Below are 26032 nucleotides of genomic sequence, written 5' to 3'. Positions count from 1 at the left end.
TTGGAGGCACATCCTCCATAGGGAATGTTGGGGCAGTGCTGCCCTCTGCTGCTCAGCAGCGGTGACACAGTCACAAAGAGAAGAGGGATCCTGGGAGACCGAGGGGCACACAGGTGAAGGGACTTGCTGGAGGGCACGGAGCTAGCTTGAGATAGAGCGCCTGGGACTCTTGACTCTTAGCTCCTTCTAGACGGAGAAAATGCGGACTGGAAATTCATCCACTGTGGTTCCACTCTTTCTACACTCTAAGCTTTTCTACATAATCTGATGGGGACTTTTTTCTCTTGTTCTTCTTTACCACCCAAACTGCTTGGACTTCCTTTACCTTTTCAAGGTGGCCACCACTGGCCCTGAGGTCAAGAGTCCTAAAGGCCCCTGGGCACTTTACAGAAATGATCTGGATCCTTACAACTGCTTTGGAAGGTGGGCCAGGAAACTAAAGCTCAGAGAGGTTAAGACACAGGCCCAAGGTCCAACAGCCAGGGCACAGGAGCTGGGATCTGAACTCTCACCTGAGACCCCAAAGCCCACATTCTACTTGCCGAACAAAACAAGGCAAAACAACATGGTAACTTGTAAAGACGTGATTAAAGGTAATTTTGTGTTTTGTTTTGTTTTTTAAGATTTTATTTATTTATCTGACAGAGAGAGAGCACATGCAAGGGGAATGGGAGAGGGAGAAGCAGGCTTCCTTCCTGCAGAGTAGGGAGCCCAATGTGGGGCTCAATCCCAGGACTCTGGGATCATGACCTGAGCCGAAGGCAGATGCTTAACGACTGAGCCACCAGGCGCCTGTAATTTTGTGTTTTTTGAATGCCCGAAATGGTATTTGCTGAGAAGACACATAATGAAACAATAAGAGAGGGAAATTTTTTCAGCATCTACTATATGTTGGTGACATTCACATACAACATCTGTTAAATTTCCTATTGACACATATATGATCTTGGATCCTGTCCACCATATTGAGGCACAAATGAAGAAACTATGTTCAAAGCAGTTAAGAAATTTACTTAATGTCACTTGGTGAAAGCTGGCATTCAGACTCTAATTCCCCTGCTTAACACAAACAGAGGGGTGCCTGGGTGGCACAGTCTAAGTGTCTGAATCTTGATTTCAGCTCAGGTGGTGATCTCAGGGTCATGAGATTGAGCCCCATGTTGGGCTCAGCACAGAGTCTGCTTGAGATTCTCTCCTTCTCCCTCTGCCCCTCTCCCCACTCGTGCTCTCTCTCAAATAAATAAATAAATAAAATCTTTAAACAAACAAACATGAACAGAAGAAAGTGCATGGTAGCCTGGGTCAGGGTGGCCTGTAGGCCTCCCGGCCATGAAACCCCTCAGACTCTCCTATAAACCATTTCCTTCCGGGTGGCCTCAGGATTTGAAGTCCTCCTGATCTGGGTTCAAAACCCACATTTCTGAGCACTACTATGTGCCAGGCCAGGGCTGAGTATATTATTTCATTCAATTCTTTGTAAAAACACACTGAGGTAGATAATGATTACTATCCCTATTTTACAGATGATCATATTGAAGCTGTGAGAAGTTATGTATCTTGCTCAAGTGTGTGGGTGAGTCCGGGTGTTGATAATTTGTTAATATTCTACATGATACTGGGCGCCTGGGTGGCTCAGTCGGTTAAGCGACTGCCTTCGGCTCAGGTCATGATCCTGGAGTCCCGGGATCGAGTCCCGCATCGGGCTCCCTGCTCGGCAGGGAGTCTGCTTCTCCCTCTGACCCTCCTCCCTCTCATGCTTTCTGTCTCTCATTCTGTCTGTCTCAAATAAATAAATAAAATCTTAAAAAAAAAAATATTCTACATGATACTGTCTTCACAGTCTTATCCTTGCCCATCTGCAGACCGGAAAACAGATAAAGACAAGTGAAAATGATTTGCCTCAGGGCCTTTGCACTTGCCATTCCCTCTGCCTGCAATGCTTTTCTCAGACATTCTGGAGGTTCACTCCCTCAGCTTCTTTAGGTCTTCACTTAAAAGTCATCTTCTCAGGAAGGCCTTTTCCGACCACCTTATTGAAAAGTTCAACCCCCACTCTTAAGTCTCAATGACAAAAAGACAACCCAATGCAAATGTGGGCAAAGGACTTAAATAGACATCTCTTTAAGAAGATATACAAATGGCCAATGAACACATGAAGAAATTCTCAACACCTAATGACTTGCATTAGGGAAATGCAAATCAAAACCTCACCAGATACCAGTACTTACCACTCCGATGGCTGTTATTACTAAATGGAAAATAACAAGGGCTGGCGAGAATGTGGAGAAATTGGAGCCCCCATATACTGCAGGTGGGAACAGAAAATGGCCCATCCCCTGTGGAAAACAGTTTGGTGATTCTACTCTTAGGTTTTTACCCAAAAGAATTGAAAACAGGAATGTAAACACTTGTACTAGAAAGTTCATGGTGACACTATTCACCATAGCCAAAGGTGGAAACTACCCAAATGTGCATCAGCTGATGAATGGATATATCAAATGTGATCTATGCATAAAACAGAATATTACTCAGCCATAAAAAGGAATGAACTGATACATGCCAAGATGTGCGTGACCCTTGAAAACATGACACTAAGTGAAAGGAGCCAGTCACAACAGACCACCCGGTATATGATTCCATTTATGTGAAAGGCCCAGAATAGGAAAATCGACAGACAGAAAGAAAATTAGTGGTTACCAGGGGCTGGTAAATCCCTAGAGACAGAAAGCAGACTTGTGGCTGCCTGGGGCTGCAGGGGCAAGAGAAGGGAATGGGGAGTGACTCCTAATGGGTGTGGGGCCTTCTTTCTGGGGATGAAAATGTTTGAGAACTAGATAGAGGTGGTGTTTGCACAGCATTGTGAATGTACTAAATGCCACTGAATTGTTCACTTTGAAATGGTTAGTTTTATGTTATGTGAATTTCACCTCAATGTAACCAACAAGTTCAACCCCAAACAACCTTATTTTCGTTCCCTGCTTGGTTTTTCTGTCAGGCACATGGCCTTCTCACACAGTATATATCTGACTTACTGATCAATTGTCCATCCTGTTTCTTCAGAATGTAAGTTCCAAGAGGATGGGTATTTGGGTCTCTTTTATTAACTCACATATCATTAAAGAGTCACTGACACTCAATAAATATTTGTTATATAAATGAATTAGGAAGGACGTGGCACAGTTGGTTAAGAGTCAGACTCTTGGTTTCAGCTCAGCTCATGATCTCAGAGTCATGAGATGGAGCCCCACGTCAGGCTCTGCACTCAGTGCAGAGTCTGCTTGAGACTCTCCCTCTCCCTCTGCCCATCACCCTGCTTGCTCTCTCTCTCTCTCTCAAATAAATAAATAAATCTTTGAAAGAAAGAAAGGGAGGGAGGGAGGAAAGAAAAAAAGGAAAGAAAAGGAAGGGAGGGAGGGAGGGAGAGAGAGAGAGAGAGAGAGAAAAAAAGAAAGAAAGAAAGAAAGGAAGGAAGGAAGGAAGGAAGGAAGGAAGGAAGGAAGGAAGGAAGGAAGGAAGGAAGGAAGGAAGAAAGAAAGAAAGAAAGAAAGAAAGAAAGAAAGAAAGAAAGAAAGAAAGAAAGAAAGAAAGAAAGAAAGAAAGAAAGAAAGAAAGAAAGAAAGACATGGTGAAGAGTCCTGCCCCTCGAGCTCCACCCTATCTCTGATTCTAATGGGCTCTTGATTCTCAAATATGTTAACAATAACCCCCAGTCTGGGCTCATTTTTTCCTCCCTTTCCTGAGGAGCTGAATTCACAGGCTCTCACTTGGCTGAGCCTTTTAAACCTTCTCTGCTGAGAGTTTAAAAGAAGAAGGACAGGAGAGGAGACAATAAATCCATCACAATGTAGAGAAACCCTGTCTGCTTCTCTGCTCTGTGGCTTCCCACAGCAGTTTGCAGGAACCCCAGACCGCAGCTATGAGGCCTTCCTGTCGCTAGCCAGGAGGACATCATCCCCAGCTGTGCAAAGTGGCTCTTGGGGGCGGGGGCGGGGCGTTTAGGAACAAGTCAATAACCATTTACGGAACAGCCACTCGGACACAGCCCTGTACCAGGCACTTGGCCAAATAACAAATGAGAGATAGCATTCATTCACTCATGTGGTTAACAAGCATTCGCTGAGCACCTACTATGCGCCTTATCCTCTGGTCCTTGATTTCACAGTTTACAGTTGAATTTACGGCTTAGAAGCCAACACTGTATAGACCAGGGTTTCTCAGCTCAGCACTACGGACATTTTGGACCAGAAAACTCTTCGTCATGGGGGGTTGATCTAGGTATTATGGGATGTTTAGCAGGATTCCCAGACCCTCACACATAGTAGGTGCTCAGTAAACACTAGTTGAATGAAAGAATGGGGAAAGGATTGGGAGACAGGCCTGGAGAAGCATAGGCTGCTATTTCAGGGCTTGATGTTTAGGAGTGATGTGTATTATCCTCCTTCTTTCATTAGTCATCCATTCCCCAGACATCTGGGTTGTTCCTGGAACCTAGGAGACTCTAGTTTCAAGAACTCACAGTTGACCAGAAGACATGAGATGTGCTCAGAAATAACTTCAACACCGGATACAGAGTGACAAGCCATGGTATGAGGGCACACATAGATGGTGTACTGGTCAAGACAAAGACAATGGGTACTCTATGCCCAGGTTCAATAACCCAGTATTCAAATATTTAATTATAGCAGAGATCAATAGATTTTTCTGCCATGCCTAACTCCTTCTTCTAACTCAACCTGAAATCAGCAGACTTTCATAGGCCTAACCATGGCTGATTGGATGAGGATGGGCATCTGCCCAGGCAAGCCAGACCACTGGCCAATTGTCCTTATCTTCTCAGAGCCTATATCGTCTTCTTAGTATTGTTACTATTATGAATAACGTATCATTTTTTAAATATTTTATTTATTTGTTTGTTTTAGAGAGAGAGAGAGCACACATGCACACAGCGGGGGTTAGGGCAGAGGGAGAGGGAGAGAACCTCTAGCAGACTATGCACTGAGCGTGGAGACTGACACAAGGCTCAATCCCATGACCCTGAGATCATGACCTGAGCCAAAATCAAGGGTCAGATGCTTAACCAACTGAGCCACCCAGGTGCCCCAATAACATATCATTATCAATTAATAGCTGCAATTTACTGAACATTATTATGTACCAGGCATGGTGCTGTGAATGAGTAATCATTCCCTTAAAGAAAATCAGTCAGGGGGCACCTGGGTGGCTCAGTTGGTTAGGCGACTGCCTTCGGCTCAGGTCATGATCCTGGAGTCCCTGGATCGAGTCCCGCATCGGGCTCCCTGCTCGGCGAGGAGCCTGCTTCTCCCTCTAGCCCTCCCCCCCTCATGTACTCTCTCTCTCTCATTCTCGCTCTCTCAAATAAATAAATAAATCTTTAAAAAAAAAAAAAAGAAAGAAAATCAGTCAGTCAGACCTTTCATCATGTATGGCAACCCCAAAGACATTTGGGATTTAAATGATGTACTTTGAAGATAGAAGTATGATTATTCAACTGCCACTTAATCAGAGAAACTAAGTGGTAGGTGGCATTGTAAAGGAAGGCAAGGCACCGGGCAGGCAGATGCTAAGTGGGAGATTGTTCCAGGCATAAGGGAAATGGGGGTGGGTATGAAAAAAAAAAAAAAAAAAAGCAAGAGCGAGAGCCAAGGGAAATAGGTTTGACTGGATAAAATGGACAGTGAGAATTTTGATAAAAGCAACGGAATGGGTAGGGAGAAGTTCAGATATCTTCAAATCATGGACTCCACCACCATCCCTTCCCTCTTCTGGCAGTGAGCAGAACTAGGGTGTGCTCCCTATCCCTTCTTCCTGGGGCCTTCAGAGACTCTGAGCTCAGCCTCTGGCCTGCCCCTTGGCTCTAGCCCTCATTTTCTGTTTGCTGTGCCTGTCCTGTCTCATATCACCATCTCCACGCTTCTGGGCTCAGTCTGGTGCCCTGGCCCCCGGTCCTCTCCATTCCATTGACTTCTCCATGTAACTTGATGCTCTTGAGCTGGATTGAGACTACCCTGATGAGTGCCACATAACTGGCTCAACAAAAGGGTCAAAGCAAGTCAACATCTTTGACATGAGGTACTGTCAATTTCACAGGGCCAAGTTTGATTGTGAGGAATAAATACACAAACTATGTCACTGTGGCATAATAAGTAATATATATTTGGTCTCTGCTTCTGATTTAGGGCTGCTAAAACCCTTGTAATTTCCTGAGTGAGAGGGGTGCTAAGAGAATCTTTTGTTTTAATATTTGGTCTTTGACCCTGGTTCCTGACACAGAGCTCCTAAATCCCTTGAAATTTCCTTGTTGATAAAAGGGTCTTTTGTCCTAGTGAGGTGACTCTTGGTGGGCTCCTGGTGAGCTTCAGGATGGGGGACAGTCACCAGAAAGACCAAGCCATGACTAGGAGCTTAGAACTTTCAGCCCTGCCCCCCATCCTCTGGGGAGAGGAGGAGCTAGAGATTAAGTTAATAACTGATCATGCATACATAATGAAGCCTCCATAAAAATCCCTAAACTATGGAGTTTGGAGAGCTTCCAGGTTGGTGAACACCTCCACATGCTGAGACAGTGGTGCACCCCAACTCCATAGAGACAGAAGCTCTGTACTCAGAACTCTTCCAGTCAGATGTACCTCTTCATCTGGATGTTCATCTGTATCCTTTGTTATATCCTTTACAATAAACGAGTAAATGTGTTCTCCTGAGTTCTGTGAGCCACTATAGCAAATTACCAAACCCGAGGAAGGGGTTGTAGGAACCCCCAATTCGTAGCCAAGTCTGTCATCTGGGGATCCACTGCTTGTGATTGCCATCTGAAGTGGGGGCAGCCTTAAGGGACGGAGCACTTCACCTGTAGGGTGTACACTAACTCCAGTTAGTTAGTATCAGAATTGAATTGTAGGACACCCAGTTGGTGTACACACATAGTTGGAGAACTGGTTAGCGTGGAAAACCCACACATTTGGTGTCAGAAGTGGCGTGAATACAGAGACAGACAGAGGTTTTTCCTTTTATTCACACAAGGGCTTACTACGCACATACTCAGACAGAAGTATGGAAGATGGGATTTCATGAAAGAAAAAAAAAAAACAAAGAAGAGAAGTTGTAATTGGGTGAGGCCTCTTGGGAGTCCAGAACCAGGGAGGAATTCTCTATTCTGGATCATTCTAGGGACCCGTGGTGCTGGTGGGTCTTCATGCCACAGGCCTGCTCTCAGCTCCTCTCTGCCTTCCCTGTTTCTCTGCTCCTTTTTGTTTCATGTCCTAAATTTCCACCTTCTCAGCACAACTTTATTCTCCTTTCCTCCTCTATTCTCTGTATCTGAATGCCTTGCTGCAATTAAACAAATGGTTTTTATGTCTGCTTTAATGACAGAGGTAGTGACTCGCTAATACAAGGAAGGCATTTCCCCTTCCAAGGGTGATGTATTCAGCTTTTTAAAAAATATTTTATTTTTTTAGTAATCTCTACACCCAATGTGGGGCTCGAATTCCCAACCCAGAGATCAAGAGTTGCAAACTCCACCAACTGAGCCAGCCAGGCGCCCCTGTATTCAGCTTTTGAGTTAAAAAAGAGAAGCTGTCAATCCCATGTGGCTATCTTGGTAGGTAAAAAAAAAAAAAAAATTTAAATAAATAAGTAAGTAAGCAAATAAATAAACTTGGTTCCTCAAAATATTAAATAGAATTACGATATGATCCGTCAATTCCACTTCTGGCTATATGCCCCCAAAGAACTGAAGACAGGGATATGAACAGAAATTTGTGCAACTGTGTTTGTAGCTGCATTATTCATAATAGCCAAAGAGGTGGAAACAACCTAAGCGTCCATCGATGAACAAATGGGTAAACACAATGTGCTCTAGCCACACAATAAAATATTATTCAGCCTTAAAAAGGAAGGAAATCCTGACACATGCTACAACATGAATGAACCTGGAAGACACCATGCCACGTGAAATAAGCCAGGCCAAAAAGGACAAGTATTGTATGACTCCCAATCATATGAGGGACCTAGAGCAGTCACGTACATAGAGAAAGAAAGTGGTTTCCAGGAGCTGGGAGGAGAGAATGAGGAGTCAGGGTTTAATGGGGAAAGTTTCAGTTTGAGGTGATGAAAGGGTAGGAGATAGATGGTGGTGACAGTTGCACAAATAGTGTGAATGTACTGAATGCCACTCAACTGTACACTTAAAAATGGTTAAAATGGTAAAAATTTAGGTTATGTTTATTTTACCACAATCTTGAAAAAAGTTTTTGGGTTTTGGAAAGTTAGAGAGAGTCAACCCATCCATCATTTGAGTAAGAGCATCTCTTGTGTTGGCTGGACTAAAAGAGAAGCTGGCAGAACTCACAGGGAATGAGAAAAGGGAAGGAAATGGAGGCTTTGGGTATACAAGGTAGCAGGTACCTGAGCCACATCCAATAGCATATTCCATCATCTATTACCACGAGATTCCAGGGCAAGGACACCAAGGAAAAGATGACAGAGGAGGTGGCCTGCCAGGGTGATGGACCTAAGACATCTCCCAGCACCCAGGAATGTCTGCCTCTTGGCATTTAGGTCCTTGCTTGTCTCTGGTCTTCAGGGATGCTGTCCACTGTCATACCAGTAAATTGTATCTCTGCCTGTTTGGGGGTTTTAGTGATGCTGTCTGCAAGCCTCCCAGTGAACTTCATAAGGGTTCCCCAGCAATGCTTCTTAAATCAGAATCCTTTGGGTATGAGTTAAAAAAAGCACAGGTAAAATGACTTAAACAACATATATTAAAAAAGAAATCCCAGGTAGGGTGGCTCCAGAAGTAGTTAACCCAGTGGCTCTAACCAAGTTCCTTCCATTGTTTTGCCCTGCCATCTTGAGCATGTCACATTAGAAAGACCCTTTCTTCTCATGTCTCTTTCTTAGGAATGACCTCCTTCTTCAGAAGATCCCTAAAAAACTTCACTTCACGTTTCAGTGGCTATAATAGGCTTTTGTGCCCACTCCTACAGGTAGAATGGGATTAACATGATACCCCTGAGATGGGGATAGGGTTATTTTTCCTGAGGGTTTGAAACCTGAACAAAATTGGGGACACTGTTAACAAAGAAAGAGAGACTAGATTTTTTTTTTTTAAGATTTTATTTATTTATTTTGACAGAGAGACAGTGAGAGAGGGAACACAAATGGGGAGTGGGAGAGGGAGAAGCAGGCTTCCTGCTGAGCAGGGAGCTCGATGCAGGACTCAATCCCAGGATCCCGGGATCATGACCTGAGCCGAAGGCAGACGCTCAACGACTAAGCCACCCAGGCGCCCCAAGAGAATAGATTTTTAGTGGACAGTTGAGTGCTAAATCCTCAGATACTGATAAGCTCAGGGGATTAATTGACACTTGGAAAGAGTTATTTTGGACTTGCTTCTGTATTGACCAGTGGGTCAGAAGTATGATTTCTGATACTCTGGGTCAAAGATGGCTCACCTCCAGGTTTCATTCCAGCCTGTAAGAAGGGGAAAGAGGAGAGTGGGGCATGCTCTTTTCTTTTTTATGTCATGACCTCAGCACACAGAGTCCCTACTACTTCCTGCCCCAGGTATAACCTGGCTCCCCTCTGAGAGTCGTTGAAGCCCTCCCCAGAGGATGCTAGTCCTTTCTCCACTCTCCTGGTGTCCTCTATGCTCCCCACCTCTAGTTCCAGATCAGTGATCGTCCATCTTGAGTAAATTCTGAGGCTCACAGCATCTGGCTGAACCACTTTCTATGCCTTTTCATTGCTGATGTTTACTAATCAATCAATCAGTCAATTATTTTTAGGAGACTTTGGCATCTAGCTCATCCTTCCTCCCCACCCCAGTTCCTACCACCATGTTGATGACTTTAATGATTGTAAGATTACCCTAGGTCAACCTCCTAGCCCCTTGGCTCTTGTCCCTTCTCATTTCAATGATCTTCGCCTTCACTCTACTCTAGCCACCACATCCTTTGACCATGTCCTGGATGTCAGTTTCTCCTGGAATGAATCTTCCTCTAAAGTCTTCAATTTCTCTGGCCACAGGCTGTATCTTCTGTTCTTCGGTTATTTCAGGCTTAGCAGTTCTTTGAACTCCAGGATCCCTTGATTCTTCTACTTTCTCCTTCTCATGACCCTCCTTCCTTCACTTCCTTCCTTATCCAGCAGAGATTCCCTGGTCCTCGTTTTATTTTATTTTATTTTTTAAAGATTTTATTTATTTATTTGAGAGAGAGAATGAGATAGAGAGAGAGAGCATGAGAGGGGGGAGGGTCAGAGGGCGAAGCAGGCTCCCCGCTGAGCAGGGAGCCCGATGTGGGACTCGATCCCGGGACGCCAGGATCATGACCTGAGCTGAAGGCAGTCGCTTAACCAACTGAGCCACCCAGGTGCCCGTTTTATTTTATTTTTTGATTTATTTATTTATTTATTAGAGAGAGAGAGAAAAGAGCACTTGTGAGTGGGGTGGGGGAGAGAGGCACAGGGAGAGGGAGAGAGAGAATCTCCAGCAGACTCCCCACTGAGTGAGGAGCCCAACTCGGGGCTCAGTCCCACAATGATGAGATCATGACCTGAGCTAAAATCAAGAGTCAGATGCTCAACCAACTGAGCCACTCAGGCGCCCCCTTGGTCCTCATTTTAGCTACTTTTTTGCCAGTGCTTGAGTAGTAGATACTGTAGGTGACTGCCCAACATCCACTCCAACCAAGATGATGGATCCAAGCTGGTCATGGTCATTTCCACTCTCTTTCCAGGGGAGGATCAGGTGTGTGACTCACTTCTAGCACTAGAGAATAGAGTGAGGTGAGGAGAAAGGGACTCAGGGAAAGATTTTCCCATCAAAGAGAAGAATTGACTACCTTTCTTTCTGAGGATGAACCAACAAGACAGTGCAGACAGATAGAAAAGAACCTGGATCCTTGGTTATGTTTTCAAGCCATTAAATCAACTCCTAAATTTTGTCCTCCCTATATATGAGACAATAATTTCTTTTACATTTAAGCCAGTTTGAGTCTGGTATTCTGTTACCTTCAGACAAAAGCACCCTTAATAACATAACTCTCAACTTCCAGCAAAAGCTCAGCCCTGGATCAATGAAAATTTCCTTCTATTCTACTTTCATATTTGTCTTGCTAAGACTGATAGAGCAATGGGTCCTTGGCCCTCTAGAAACCTCAGACACCTCTCTACCATCCACCATTAGAAGGAAATTCCCAGTTTTCCCCACCCATCCCCAGCCTCTGTGTTTAGGGTTGCAAAAGACCCAGTTATTACCTGAAGTGGCCAGCTGTCTTGATCAGAAAATAGATTTTTAAAGTTCCAAGGAGGGTATGTGTATTGGGCTTGGATGGAGTGGAGGGAAGGGGAGATCCTGGGATTAAAAGAAGTCCAGCATTCATGAGAAGTATAAAGCAAGTTTACCCAGAATAAATTGAGTGAACCAGTCATTCCCAGTGCCTGGGTTAAGTTGGGATGGAAAGAAAAGCTTTCTGCTCTGTGTTGTGGGGCTGGCAAGGGAGAGGATTCCCAGGGAAGGGTGACTTAGGGGGAAGAAGGGGCAGAGATGTAGCTTCGTTCACACTGCTTCAGGAACAAATGTAAAAGACCAAATTGGGCATGGTAGATACCAATGATTACAAATTCTAAAACTATTTGAACCACTTGGCAAGACCTGATGGGTCCCCGGATGTGGAAGTGGGAGGTAGATCCTGTAGGTGGGAAGGCCCAGGCCCCTATTATAATCTCAGTCACGTAGACGTTGCAATAACCAATTCATGGTTTTTAATTCTCAATGCCACACTGGAATTCCTGTTTTCCCTGTTGGCTTTTCTCCTGTTCACCATAGCAACTGTTTTGATTCTTCTTCACTCTCATCGAACCTCCCACCCCTCTGCCTTGTCTTTCTCTCTCCTCAGGCACATCTGCCTCTTATTTCACACAGAAAATGGATGCCATCTGACTGGGCCAGCCCTCCCTTCCTCACTTACCTGCAACTGTACTCATCTTTTCCTCTATCCCACAGATTTAATCAGCAGGGCTGTTCAGTAGAACTTTCTACTTGTTCTTTCTAAATGTTCTGTATCTTCACTGTCCAACACAGTATGAGCCACATGTGGCTACTGAACACTTGAAATATGGTGAGTACGAATGAAGAACTGAATTTTAAATTTCATTCAATTTTAATTAATTTAAATTTAAATGGCCACACGTGGTTAGTGTCTACCCTATTAGGCAGCGCTGGTTTAGTGTAATTCAAAGAAAGACTGTTTTGAATACCAGGGCACTAGAATCTCTCCTAACTCTGTGAAATCCCTAAGCAGTTGACTCTTGACCAACTTATTATAAGAATTCTGAATTAGATGACGAGAGGCAAGGAAGAGAGGGTCAGAAAGGCAGGTTCACAAGAAATTGCCATGGAGAAATATAGAGGGCGAAAAAAGCACTTGACAGGGTCATGAGATTGAGCCTGGATGCAGTGGGCTCCTCACTCAGCTGGGAGTCTGCTTGAGATTCTCTTCCTCTGCCCCTCCCACATGCATGCACTCTCTCTCTCTCTCTCCCCTCCACCAAAATAAATAAATAAATCTTTTTTTAAAAAGACGGGGGGGGGACGCGTAGGTGGCTCAGTCGGTTAAGCATCTGCCTTCGGCTCAGGTCATGATCCCAGGGTCCTGGGATCGAGTCCCGCATTGGGCTCCTTGCTCAGCAGGGAGCCTGCTTCTCCCTCTGCCTGCCTCTGTCTTCTCTCTGACAAATAAATAACATCTTTAAAAAAGACAGGGGGGCATCCAGTTATCTTTGTTTGGATTCTCTACCAAAATGCAAACTGTGCACAACACAAACACAAACAGAATGGTGACTTGCATGTCCCTTTGTGTAGCTGATTTTGCTCACTTTTGATCATTCCATCACATTTCAGTTACACATCTTTTGAAATATAGAAAGTTAGAATACCACATCCTCCTGCCTCCACCAACCTCCTTTAAATGGCAAGCCAAATGCTCTGAGACAATATTTTGAGTAATCTTTCTCCTTTGATTTTAAATGCTTTTGTCATTTGCTAAGTACTCACCTCTCTTTGTGTTCAATACTTGACTCCATCGTGTTCCATTAACTTATCTGTTAGTTTCCTCACTAGGGCCCTTGAATTATACAGCTTTATATCTCTGTTACTATTTCCTGTCTTCACTGGCTTATTCAGGAACCGCCTTCCGTTGGCTCCTGGGTACGCACTCCTTCCTCATTTTCCTCTCCTTCCCTGATGCCTCTTAGTCCCCTTGGTGTTGGATCCTTCAGAGATCCACCCTCAGGCCCCCTCCATGTCACTATACCCTCTCCCTGGACAGATCCCCTCCCTGCCTCCACTCTTGCCCCTTCTATCCACTTTCCACCGTGCAGCCAGAGTGATTTTACTAAAGTGTAAATGAGGTCATGCCATGACTCTGCTTACAGATCTACCTATTGCTCTCAGGATAAATTCCTGACTCCTTAACAGCAAGCAGCCACAGGAGGTTGAAATAGACTTGAGTTTCCCCAAAGTGGACCCTGAGACAAGGATTCAGGTGCAAGTAGTTAATTTGGGAGGTGAGGCCAGGAAGGGCAGTGGGGAAGTGAGACAGGGAGGGAAGGCAGCCAATACAGGAAGCGTTGAAGAACAGATCACTGCTGTAGGCATCTGGGACTCCCCACTAGGGACCTCTGGGAAACTGCCTGGACTGCCTCAGCGCTGTCCCACCTGAGAGCAGAGGATTTAACCTGAGTCTCCCAGCCTAGCAGCCTCTATTCTCTGAGAGTTGCACTTCTTCACTTCTTCCTCCCTCTCCTTACTTTCTTTCCTTCCTTCCCCTTCCCTCCACCCCTTACCCCTCCTCCTCTACCCCCCTCCACCCTCTTTTACAACCCTCCTCCCCAACAGGCCCCCGAAGCCATGTTTCTTCTGTGACCCCGCCCACAGCCTTAGGTGATTGGACCAGAGACAGATAGCTAGACCAATCAGATTCACTCTTCTGGGACTCCTGAATTAAGTAGTTGGTCTGTGGTCTCGTGTGAACTGTGGCCACCTAATGTGGATGCCATGATGGCCTTGCTTGGTGACATGCCCCCAGAGGAGCAGAGAAGTCCGGTGTTTAGGGAGATGCACAGTGGGTGCAGAGAGAGACAGGCAGAGGCGGGACCACACAGCTTCAGACAAACCGAAAGTGCAACCTAAGCGCAGGACATTATAGTTTCCCTATTAATAAGTTCTTACCACGGGGGCGCCTGGGTGGCTCAGTCATTGGGCGTCTGCCTTTGGCTCGGGTCGGGAATCCAGGGCCCTGGGATCGAGCCCCGCATGGAGCCCCGCATCAGGCTCCCTGCTCAGCGGGGAGCCTGCTTCTCCCTCTCCCACTCCCCCTGCTTGTGTTCCCTCTCTCCCTGTGTCTCTCTCTGTCAAATAAATAAATAAAATCTTAAAAATATAATAATAATAAGTTCTCACTACGTTTCCTGCACTTGAGTTCTGTAAGACAACAGTGTTTCCTCAAAAAACTACCTTTTCTGCTAAAGAAAGTCACTTGATTTTTCTGACCTGTAACCAGAAACACACACACACCCTTGAGAAGATAAATTCACCCAAGCCCCCAAGCCCCATTCCATTCATGACTTGACTTCATACTTTACAAAGAAACAAAAACCACCATTCTTGACATTCCACTTTGAACATCTTTGAATGGCTGGAATATTTCCATCTTAACTACCCCTTCCCCCAATCTTCCCTTGACTACACTTCCTGTTAAAAACCACCCTTACCCTCAAGCTGAGTTTAAAGGAAAAGTAGTCCACATCCGTGTCTCTACTCTCTCCCTCGAATCAGTGCCTACATGCACTATTATTTTGCGCGGAAGTGTGCCATTCTGAAGATGTGATTTTAAGTGTCTATGGGATTTTTAGGTCTGGAGGTTCATAGACTGTACAGGTGTGGAGCTCAGAAGGCAGATTTGGTCTGGAGATAATAGATTTTTAAAATCTAGCCGTGATTTTAAAAAAGTAATGCATGAGTACGGTAGAAAAACTTCACAGAAAGGTGGTAAATAAGTCGCCTGACAAACATTGACAAATCCCCCAGTTCCCTCCCCAGAGACCATCTTATATATCCTTCAGACACAGACAGCTTCACGGACATGGGACCTGTGCAGTTACATAAGGACCCACACATAGAAGGGACCTGAGCTTGATTTAACGCTCTGCTATTGCCATCTTGAAATTCTTTTTTTTTTTTTTTAAAGATTTTTATTTATTTATTTGACAGAGAGAGACACAGCGAGAGAGGGAACACAAGCAGGGGGAGTGGGAGAGGGAGAAGCAGGCTTCCCGCAGAGCAGGGAGCCCGATGTGGGACTCGATCCCAGGACCCTGGGATCATGACCTGAGCTGAAGGCAGTCGCTTAACCAACTGAGCCACCCAGGCGCCCGCCATCTTGAAATTCTTAATCTTGAATAAGGGACCCCACATTTTCATTTTGCACTGGGCCCCCAAATTATGTAGTAGGCCTATTTCCAGCTATATTCCATGCATAGTTAAACACATGATATACACATGTACCCCTCTTTCCATCCCCTTTTCTTTTAGCATTTGGTGATTCTTAAAAGAATGTGTGTGGGTGAAATTTCCCAGAGAGAAGATGCAGAAGTTATTACTGCTATTTACCAAATATGTCTGCTTCTTCTGTTTCTGGGCACAGAAGGGGATATATGGTGAGACTGCCATTTCCTGGTTCCCTGGTAGTTAGATGGGGTCAAGTGACTAGTGTTGACAAATGAGTTAGGGGCTAAAGGGAGTGCATCATTTCTAGGTCAGAGTGGTTTTTTTTTAAAGATTTATTTATTTTTTAAGATTTTATTTATTTATTTGGCACACAGAGAGAGATAGCAAGAGCAGGAACACAAGCAGGGGGAGCAGGAGAAGCAGGCTTCCAGCCTAGCAGGGAGCCCGATGCGGGGCTCGATCCCAGGACCCTGGGATCATGACCTGAGCTGAAGGCAGGCGCTTAACGACTGAGGCACCCAGGCACCCCTATTTATTTATTTTAAAGAGAGAGAGCACACAAGTGTGTGCGTGTGCACGTGAGGGGTGGGGGGAGAGACAGAGGAAGAGAGAGAGGGATAAAATCTCCATCAGACTCTGGCTGAGCACAGAGCCCCACCCGGGGCTCTATCCCAGGACCTTGAGATCATGACCTGAACTGAAACCAAGAGTTGAAAGCTTAACCAACTGAGCTAGGTGCCCCAAGGTCAGAGGATTTAATATATGTGCTGCTGAAGCGAGCACAAGGTCAGAGGATTTAAATGCCACTGTAAGACCTGCCAGATTTCTCATTCAAGAGTTCAAGATAGTGGCTGTTCCATTAGTTTTGTTTTCTGAGTGACTACGATGAGCAGAGCCTCCTGGGTGATCGATCCATGGTGAATATTTATTGTGGATGAGAAATAAAAGGACATTGTTTTTAAGCCATGAGATTTGGGAGCTGTTTGTTATTGCAACATAACCTGTCTTATCAGGACTGAGAAATATAAAAAATACTGAGACAGAATTTGCAGGAACTGACACATAAAAGGAGAAGAGTCACAGAAAGATAGGACAAAGAGTCATAGAGGTAAAGATGAGAAACTAGGGGCGCCTGGGTGGCTCAGTCGGTTAAGTGTCTACCTTCAGCTCAGGTCATGATCCTGGGGTCCTGGGATCCAGCACCCCCCCCCACCATCGGGCTCCCTGCTCAGTGGGGAACCTGCTTCTCTCTCTGCCCTCCCCCCCGACTCATGCTCTCTGTCGCATGCACGCCCTCTCTCTCTCTCTCAAATAAATAAAATCTTAAAAAAAAAAAAAAAGGATGAGAAACTAGAAGAAGGGGCTCAGGGGAGTCATGGAAATCAATGGAAGAAATTGCTCAAGAGGTAGGGAGTGGTACATGGTGTTGGTCCAAAAGTTTAAATAGAATAAGGAATAAAACATATCACTAAATATGGCAACTGAGAACTCAGTGGTAAGCTTATTAAGAACAGTATCCATAAAGTGGTGGTAAGAGAAATAGTAGACAGAGGGCTGAGGAAGCAGAGGGAAGGGCATGAGGGATCAGTGTATGCGTTCAGCAGAAAGATCAGGAGCCCTGCCATGTGCGCTTATGAGAAGGGCCAAGAAAATTTACATTCAATCTCACCTTCCTTCTGCTCTCCAGTGTCCTGAACCAAGAGCCAGGAGGTAAGGTACTCTAAAATCATAGGTTATCAGAAAATTTGCTATTGGAAAATGCATCAGTAAGAATGAAATATTCCACTTTTGCCTGGAGGATCTAAGTCACCTTGCCACAGAGAAGCGGCCTCAATTTGCACCTTTGGTGCAGAGCTTCAGATAAAAGGTTTCTAGGCACAACATTCAACACCTGTCTTAGCTTTATTACTTTCAAGGAAGCAGAGCCCTGGGTCCACTTTGCAATCCAGATCTGAGATTGACCATTTTATACAAACCTGCTTTGTTTTGAGCCTATCAAAATCTGCTTTCATTTAAATTTAATCTAGACTCACCATCACCCATAATCCTATGATAACTCTGTCCCTTTGATGATGGTGGTAGCTTCTCTGGCATGAGCTCTTTCTCACTGAATGAGTCAGTAAACCTCATTTTGCTGAATGGCAAGTTTGTTTCTGACAGTCAGGCTGACTGGGCTAGGTCAGGGTTGTAACTCTAGGGGCAGGGCAGAGAGCAGATCTCAACGGATCTCAAGGGTCATGCAGGAAATATCCAGCATAGAAGTAAAGTCTTCCTCCCCTCCCAGCAATTCTGATTCCCCCCACCATCTACAGACCAGAGTGCTGTGGAGGAAGTGTGGAGAGGGAGCAGAGGGAGACCTTCATTCACCCGGCGTTCACAGACATCTGGGGCTGAACAAAGTGTTGTAGAAATGAATCAGTCAGTCTCTGAGTGGGCCTTGAGGCAATAGAAAGATCTAGGCCCTTTATTAAGGCACAATGGAAGCACTGGGTCTCCTGACATTTGAAGGGCTGCCCCTTTCCCCCAACTGAAAGGAGTCCAAAAAAGTGAAAGGAAAAAGGGGATAAGGGAGAATGCTAAAAATGCCCTTCCTTTGAACACCATCTTTGTGCAGGCGTCTGGGGGAGGCAGGCTGGAGCAGGGTCATCTGCCAGCCAGGCCTGTAGGACTTCCCTTCTCTTGTTTATCCCCAGCCACATCTGGGTTAGCTGCCAGGGCCCGCCCCCACTGTGCCCTCACTGGAGGAACTCAAACATAAAGGCTCCTGCTAAGAATCAGTTTCATTTTCCTGTGTTGTGATTGTTCTGGGAGGGTTGAGCCCTGGTCGAGACCCTAACGGAGAGTGAGCCTCTCACCATGTCAGCCTGTTGCAGCTGGAAAGATGTTTTCCAGTATGAGACAAACAAAGTCCTCCAGATCCAGAGCATGAATTACGGCACCATTAAGTGGGTCTTCCATGTGCTGGTCTTTTCCTACATCGGGTAAGTGGGGTGTGGGGAGAACCCCAAATGTCTGCAGTAGTTGACAGCACAAAAGTCCCCAAGTTACAGCTTCTGGTGCTTATCCTGAATTCCATGTGGTTTTAAATCTGAGACTTTTTTCCTCGTAGCAAGCTGGGGCTGGAGGTGCCGGGGCGGGCGGGAGGGGTGTTGGGGGGATGCAGCTGCAGGCGGGGGGAAACAGTGCCAGTCTGCTGCAGAAAGAAGCCACAAGAGGCAAAGCGACACTTTGGGTTCTACCCCAGGCCTGCCAGGGTGAGCTGAGTGGGGCATGCCTGCGGAAAGTAGAAACAGGGCAACACCCTGGATTCCGTGGGAGGAGGCAAGGATTCAGAGCACACCTGGTAATAACCCTGGAATCTGTCTGAATCATCACCGCTTAGGGGAGGAATAGGATCAGACTCGTCAAGGTAACTTTAGGTCCTCTCTAGTGTCAGGAAGGCCCCCTCTTGCTCTTTTTCATTTTTGTTTCTTAACAGCTTATTGAGATATAATTCACACACTATACAACTCACTCATTTGAAGTGTACAATTTAGGGGCACCTGGATGGCTCAGTCGGTTAAGCATCCAACTCTTGATTTTGGCTCAGGTCATGATCTCAGGGTTGGGGGATTAAGCTCCATGTCAGCTCCGCGCTCAGCGTGGAATCTGCTTGAGATTCTCCCTCTCCCTTTGCCCCTCGCCCTGCTCGCGAGTGCACTCTTTCTCAAATAAATAAATAAATAAATCTTTAAAAAAAAATCAAATGTACAATTTAGTGGGTTTTAGTATTCAAAGTTGTGCAACCATCACCACAATCAATTCTAGAACATTTTCATCACCTCAGAAAGAAACTCCACAGCCCTGAGCCATCACTCCCAATCCTTCTGATCCCCCATAGCTCTGATGACCAGTGGGTCTACTCTCTGTCTCTGGGATTTGCCTATTCTGGACATGTCATAGAAATGGAATCATGCACTATGTAGTCCTTTGGGTCTGGTTTCTTCCACTCTGCATCATGTTTGCAAGGTGCATCCATGTTGAAACATGTATCTCTACTTCATTCCTCTGTATGGCCAAGTAATATTCCATTGTCTGGATAGACTTTTTTTTGGGAGGGGGTGGACATTTGGGTTGTTTCCAGTTTGGGGCTATTATGGATAATGGATAATGCTGTTATGAATATGGGTGTATGCATGTTTGCATGAACATGTTTGCAGTTTCCTTGGGTATTGTACCTACAAGTGAAACTGAAAGATCATTCAGTAACTTTATTTTTTTTTACTTTTTTTTTTTTAAAGATTTTATTTATTTATTTGACAGAGACAGAGATAGCGAGAGCAGGAACACAAGCAGCGGGAGTGGGAGAGGGAGAGCAGGCTTCCCACCGAGGAGGGAACCCGATGTGGGACTCGATCCCAGGACCCTGGGATCATGACCTGAGCCGAAGGCAGACGCTTAACGACTGAGCCACCCAGGCGCCCACTTTATTTTTTTTTTAAAGATTTTATTTATTTATTTGAGAGAGAGAGAATGAGAGAGAGTACATGAGAGGGGGGAGAGTCAGAGGGAGAAGCAGACTCCCTGCCGAGCAGGGAGCCCGATGCGGGACTCGATCCAGGGACTCCAGGATCATGACCTGAGCCGAAGGCAGTCGCTTAACCAACTGAGCCACCCAGGCGCCCATCAGTAACTTTATTTTTGACATTTTAAGGAATGACCCATTTTCGGAATGGCTACACCATTTCATATTCCCACCAGCAATGTATGTTCCAATTTCTCCACAAGCTTACCAAACACTTTCTCTTGTCTGTTTTTTTGGATTATGGGCATCCTAGTGAGTAGTTCTCATTGTGGTTTTGATTCACAAATAGTTCCTTAATGGCTAATGCCCCATTGCTCTTTGTGATGATGATGATGATGGTGAAAACTTGCATCTCTAAGGTCAGACAGGGTAGTTTACTGGCTAAGTTTAGAGCAACCTATTTGATAATCCTGGCTAAGTTTCCTTGGCCAGGTCACTTAACCTTTCTGCATCTGTTCGTAGAGTTGTCATAATTAAACAGGAAAAGGCATGGCAAACACTTCTTGATGTCTGGCATAGGGTAAGAGCTCCACAAATAGCAGCTATCTTAAAGAATAATCTTTTTGACTTTTAAGTCAAAAAGATTATTCTTTGGGTATTTACCCAAAGAAAATGAAAATACTACTTGGAAAAGATACATGCATCCCTATGTTTATTGCAGCATTATTTACAACAGCCAAGATATGGAAGCAACCCAAGTGCCCACTGATAGAGAGATGGATAAAGAAGATATAGTATATATACAATGGAATATTGCTCAGTCATAAAAAAAGACTGAAATCTTGTCATTTGCGACACCATGGATGAACCTAGAGGGTATAATGCTAAGTGAAATAAGTCAGTCAGAGAAAGACAAATACCATATGATTTCACTCATATGTGGAATTTAAGAAACAAAACAAATGAATGAAGAAAAAAATGGATGCAAACAAAAAAACCAGACTCTTAAATACAGAGAACAAACTGGTGGCTGCCAAAGGGGAGGTGGGTGGGGGGGATGGGTGAAATAGATAAAAGAGATTAAGAGTACACTTATCTTGATGAGCACTGAGAAATGTATAGAATTGTTGAATCATATCCTACACCTGAAACTAATATAACACTATGTTAATGATACTTGAATTAAAAAAAAGAATAAAAAAATAATCTTTTTTAATATAACAGACACTTTCATATACATTCTCTCCTTTGACTGTCAAAGTAACCATGTCCATGCCTGGGATTTGAGATCTGGAAATGTGAATTCAATAATCCTTCACCACTTTGAGCCTTGGTTTCCTCGTCTGTAAAATGGGGACAAAGGTTGTTGTAAGGATTAAATGAGTTATTAAACACAAAGTTGCTTGAAAAATACCTGGTGTATGGCAAGCCCTCACCAAGTGTTAATTCTTCTTCTTAATAATATTATTAGGATTATCACAATTTGATTCATATGTTTACGACAAACACTAAATAATAAACACATATATTAAATTCTAAAATAAGACACGTTACTTGAGCCAGATATCATAGAACTGATGATGAAGAGCATAGTTAGTAAATGCGCCTTTATGTACCAGTATATAGATCATGCGTCACAATTCCAATGTAACAGGTGACGTGATTTCCTGATATTCTTGGCACACAATTTCTTAAAAGCAGATTCTTATATATAAGAACAGATTATTATGAGAGCACCTTGTAATGATAAATATTTTTCTCTCATATGGTGGAATCTTATCTTCCATGCATTTAACTCCCTCAAATCCAGTAATGCATGTTCCATGGGAGCCTGGAGAGAGCACAGTTTCAACAGGGCAATGACCGAGCAAATGTGTGCCCCAGACCAGGCATGAGATGGGGTATCTAAGTTGGGGGTCCTTGTCAGTCTGTTCCCAATGCTTTCGATGGAGTGACCATCTTACCACCCTACCTGTGAATCTAGATACATACTCTCCACCCTACATGCCCCCTAAAATAAACCACCTCTTTCATCTTCACCTGGAGCAAAACTGGAAAAACAGCAACTTGTTCCAGAACTGGAGGAAAAAAATAGGCTCTGATGGACTTGTTGGAAGGTAGAAGGTCTGTTTGCTGTGCCTTGTGGACAACTGAAGGTTTTACCAAAGGCGGCATTGACAAGACATGATTTTTACCTGAAGCACTGACTTTAGAAGGTGACCCCTATGTAAAATGCTACTCCATTTTTTTTATATTTTAAAAGATAAAGTTAACGAAAAACTATTGCCAGGTTTGTTTTTTCCCTCTGTGTTAATGGAATATCTATTTACATCCCACTGAATGGAGTCCCATAGACCACAGCTTGGGAAATGCTGCCTTAAGTTGTACTGTGAGGCCTCAAGTTGATAAAACTGCAACTTGGCCATTTGTAAAAAGGGTAGACCCATGGTGCACAGGGATTAGGTGTGGTAGTTTGCACCAAATAGGACTGGTATGGACCACAGGTTGGAAGTCCAGACAGGCTCAGGTAATATTCAAGATATGTAGCAGCAGGTGGAGGGTTCTAGCCATGGAGTCCTCGGTTCAGAGCCTGTCCATACTAGGGTTGCAAAGGCAAAGAGCCAGGACAATGAAGTAAGACAGGGCTTCAGTTATTGAGACTGGGGTACAAGGAAGGGGCTGTCACTAAAAGAAATAAGACAAGAGGCTGGTTAGCTTCTCATAGTCCCTCAAAGTTCAGATAGGACTCAAAGGCAGGGGCTGCAGCTATATGCAGGGTAGAGTGGTTCCAGCTTCCAGGGTTACAGGATGCTGAATAGGCCTGTGCTGGTCAGAATTGTTTGGATAGTAAGTGACAGAGACCTAACTCAAGTTAGGCACCAAGCCACACAGTGGAAGAGATGGAGCTGCCCTCAGACATGGATGGTTATAAAAGCTCAAACTATGTCATTGGGTTGGGTCTCTCTCCCCCACATCATGGCTCTACTTGGCTTTGTTCTTGAATAGGCTCTCTATGTAGCAAGATGCCACACTCATATCATCAGTAACTCCAGAGGAACAGGCAAGCCTTTTCTGATAGCTGTGGCATGAAAGTCCCAGTAAAGTCTCTGGTTGGTAGAGCTTGAATTACATACCCACTTCTGAACCAATCCTCGTGGCTGGGGGCATGGTGTCCCCTGATTGGCCAATCCTGAGTCATGTGCTCACTCCTGTGGCAGGAAGTAGGGACAGGGTGCAGGGCTCAAGGAGCCCAATCTGAACCACATCCAGTGACTTTACCTTAGGAAAGAAGAATACTGTTGCTGGAAGAAATGGGAAAAGAAAGGGGGGGTGGGGCAAAGGAAAAACATCCATTACAGGGTCTTTCCAAAAGCCAGAAATTCCAGAGACTTCTGAAGTCTACTGCTCTGTCCTTGGCTTGTTTCAGCCCTGCACCTGGGCTGTGGAGACTCTGCTCCAGGTTATTGCCAGGGCAGGGCCCTTGGTATTCTCAACAGAGATTTCCTCCAAGAATCAGCTCCTAGAATTCCACAGGGTTTTCCAATCCATGATTATGTTTTGTCCTCTGGTCTCAATGAGGTGGGAAGAATGGGATAATGATGATTATACTCCCAGGAAAACTAACTGAAAAAACCTGAATGACAATAAAAATAACTTCCTTATACAGTTGGCTTTACTTATATCATCTCAATTGGTAAGCTGGGATGTAAGTGTTCTTTTCATTATTGCACAGATAAGGAAAGAAAAGCTATGAAAGATGGAGTTAATTTCTAAAAAATCATCCAGGTAGAAAGTGTTTTTCAAAAAGGATTCAAATCCAAAACCAATCCAATGCTCTTAACCCAGAAAGCACACTACTGAAGGGTAACCGGGCAGACTGTGAAAGCCTGAGTACTAGGCCTCCTCAATCCCTGGCCAATCAATGCTTCTTCCTTCTTCACCACAAACTTTGTCTTTCTGGGTTGGCCTGGGCAAGTGCAGGACAGGGAGGGAGGCTGAAATGAGGATCCCATAAGCTTACCCTTTTCTATTGTTCATTCATTCTCCCAAATAAATTTTAGACTATATACTATAAGTCAGGCACTGTTCATGGCTCTAGAGATTATAACAGTGAGTGAAACAAAGTTCCTACAACTCATGGGGTTATATGCCAGTGGAGGAGAGAGATATGATACAAAAAAAGCAAAAAAAGACATAATAAAATATCTGATGGTGATAAATGCTATGAAGAGTAATAAAGCAAAGAACAGAGAATGATAATGGGCAAATGTGAGTGCGTGTGGGATAGAGATATTTGGGCTGAGCTCTGCATGAAGGGAGGGAACAAGACATGAAGTATCTAGGAGAAGAGTATTTCTGGTGAAGGGAACAGCAAGTACAAAGGCCCTGAGGTAGAGACTTGATAGGGCGTTCAAGGAAAAGCAAGGTCAGTATGGCTGGAGCAGAGGAAACAAGTTAGTGAATGAGAGAAAGGGCATGAACTGGAGAGATAACACTGGTGGGGGAGGAAGGGCAGATCATTCAGGGCCTTGGAGGCCACTCTGAGTTCTCTGGATTTTATTCTGAGTGAGTTGAGAAGCTGTAGGAGGATTTTAAGCAGAGAAGTAAAAGATATTTTCATTTTCTTGGGAAGATTTCCCTCCTCCTTGGAGACCAGCCCTCTCAGAAGATTTTCCAGTGCATACAGAAGAGTAGGGAAGATTGAGAGAAAAACAGGAGAACAAACTCCACTCAAACTGCTTCTTCTCCCTTACCCAGTCAACCTCTACTCAGGCTAACAGAAAGCACCATGGAGATGGTGCTTTGTGCTGGTTTGTGGCTGTTAAATGTAATTCCTGGCTGGCTGCCTGTTTCATGGGAGGGTTGCCACACACCTCCCTGTGAGATTGGGCCTTTTCCCCAACTGAGTGGAAGTGAGTCCACCACAGAGATGGGAGGGGACACCAGAGGCCGGGGAGGGGCAAATCCAACCCAGGCATGGCCCCCCTATGGCTCCTGCCACTTGAGGGCAACAGAAACATGAAGAGATTTGCCACATTCTCATCCTACCCTGAACTCCTGGGTGATGTGATAGAGATGGGGGTCCAGAGAAAACCCACTTCAGGAGGAGACTGCTTCTAGGAAGAGGAGAATCCAGCTACCTGATTCAAGGGACCGAAAGAACAGCGAATGCACATATCTGAAAGCAAAAAAGAGGAGCAGCCCGAAGGACAGCATGTTCCAGAAGCTGGTGAGAGAGGAGGGAGGAGCAGGGGCTAAGGGCAGAGAGGTAGGCAAGGGCCAGACCACGGGAAGAGTTGGAATTTGTTCCTCAGGGCCATGGGAAGCCGCTGACAGGGTTTACAGAGGGGATTGCAACCATTTGATTCCTGTTTCTAAAAGTGCTCTCGGGCCTTTGTGCAGAAGCAGATGATAGGGGGCAAGAGTGATGTGAGGAGGGCAGTGAGAGGGGCGCCAACATCGCCCAGATGAGAGAGGCGGTGAACCGGATGATAACAGGATAGCACAGGTGGGCAGAAGTGGGCAAAACAGGGATAAGTTTTGGAGGCAGAACTGACAGATTTGCTAGGAGGGGGAAGATGACTCGGGGTTCCCAGGTGGATGAGGATGCCTTTACTGACAGGAGGAAGACTGAGGGGCAGCAAACTTGTCGACCAACAGCATTGTCAGCCATGTCAAGCAAGCAAACAACTACTACCATCTATCGGCATCCCTCCATTAATGTCTACACTAAAACATTAAGAAAGCTGGAGGCACACAGTCTACTGAAATGGTCGTTTCAAATGAATAAATTTAGCTTTATGGAGAGCTTGCCTGGTTGTCCTGGTTTTCTCATTTCACCTTGGAAACCGAGGTTTCTCTGTGGACCAGTTCTCACACACGCACGGGCTTCTAGGCACCACCACTCCAGCCCAGCCTCCCACCCAGGGCAGGAACCTCCCAGCCCTCCTGGGTTTTTAACACAGTGCTGAAAAGAGGAACGATGGATTATTCACAGA

At 44.9% G+C, this 26032-nt stretch overlaps 2 protein-coding genes across 2 annotated transcripts in view; one reads left to right on the top strand and one right to left on the bottom strand.

Moving 5' to 3' along the window:
- IFT81 (intraflagellar transport 81) overlaps positions 1-26032 on the bottom strand; it is a 182113-nt gene that overhangs the window by 97478 nt on the left and 58603 nt on the right. The gene's annotated exons all lie outside the window — the stretch shown is intronic.
- Positions 18290-26032, top strand: part of P2RX7 (purinergic receptor P2X 7) — a 43949-nt gene continuing 36206 nt past the window's right edge. Inside the window, exon 1 of the mRNA XM_045887695.3 lies at positions 18290-18510. Coding sequence (XP_045743651.1) covers positions 18386-18510 — 125 coding nt within the window. The 5' untranslated portion in view covers positions 18290-18385. The remainder of the gene's footprint in view (positions 18511-26032) is intronic.

This window comes from Mirounga angustirostris, unplaced genomic scaffold (genome assembly GCF_029215605.1).
Source record: "Mirounga angustirostris isolate CCGP_5_RB_7025 unplaced genomic scaffold, mMirAng1.0.hap1 SCAF_14, whole genome shotgun sequence".
Classification (NCBI taxonomy): Eukaryota; Metazoa; Chordata; class Mammalia; order Carnivora; family Phocidae; genus Mirounga; species Mirounga angustirostris.
The sequence above is the reverse complement of the archived record's forward strand: the minus strand, read 5'-3'. Positions and strand labels throughout refer to the sequence as shown.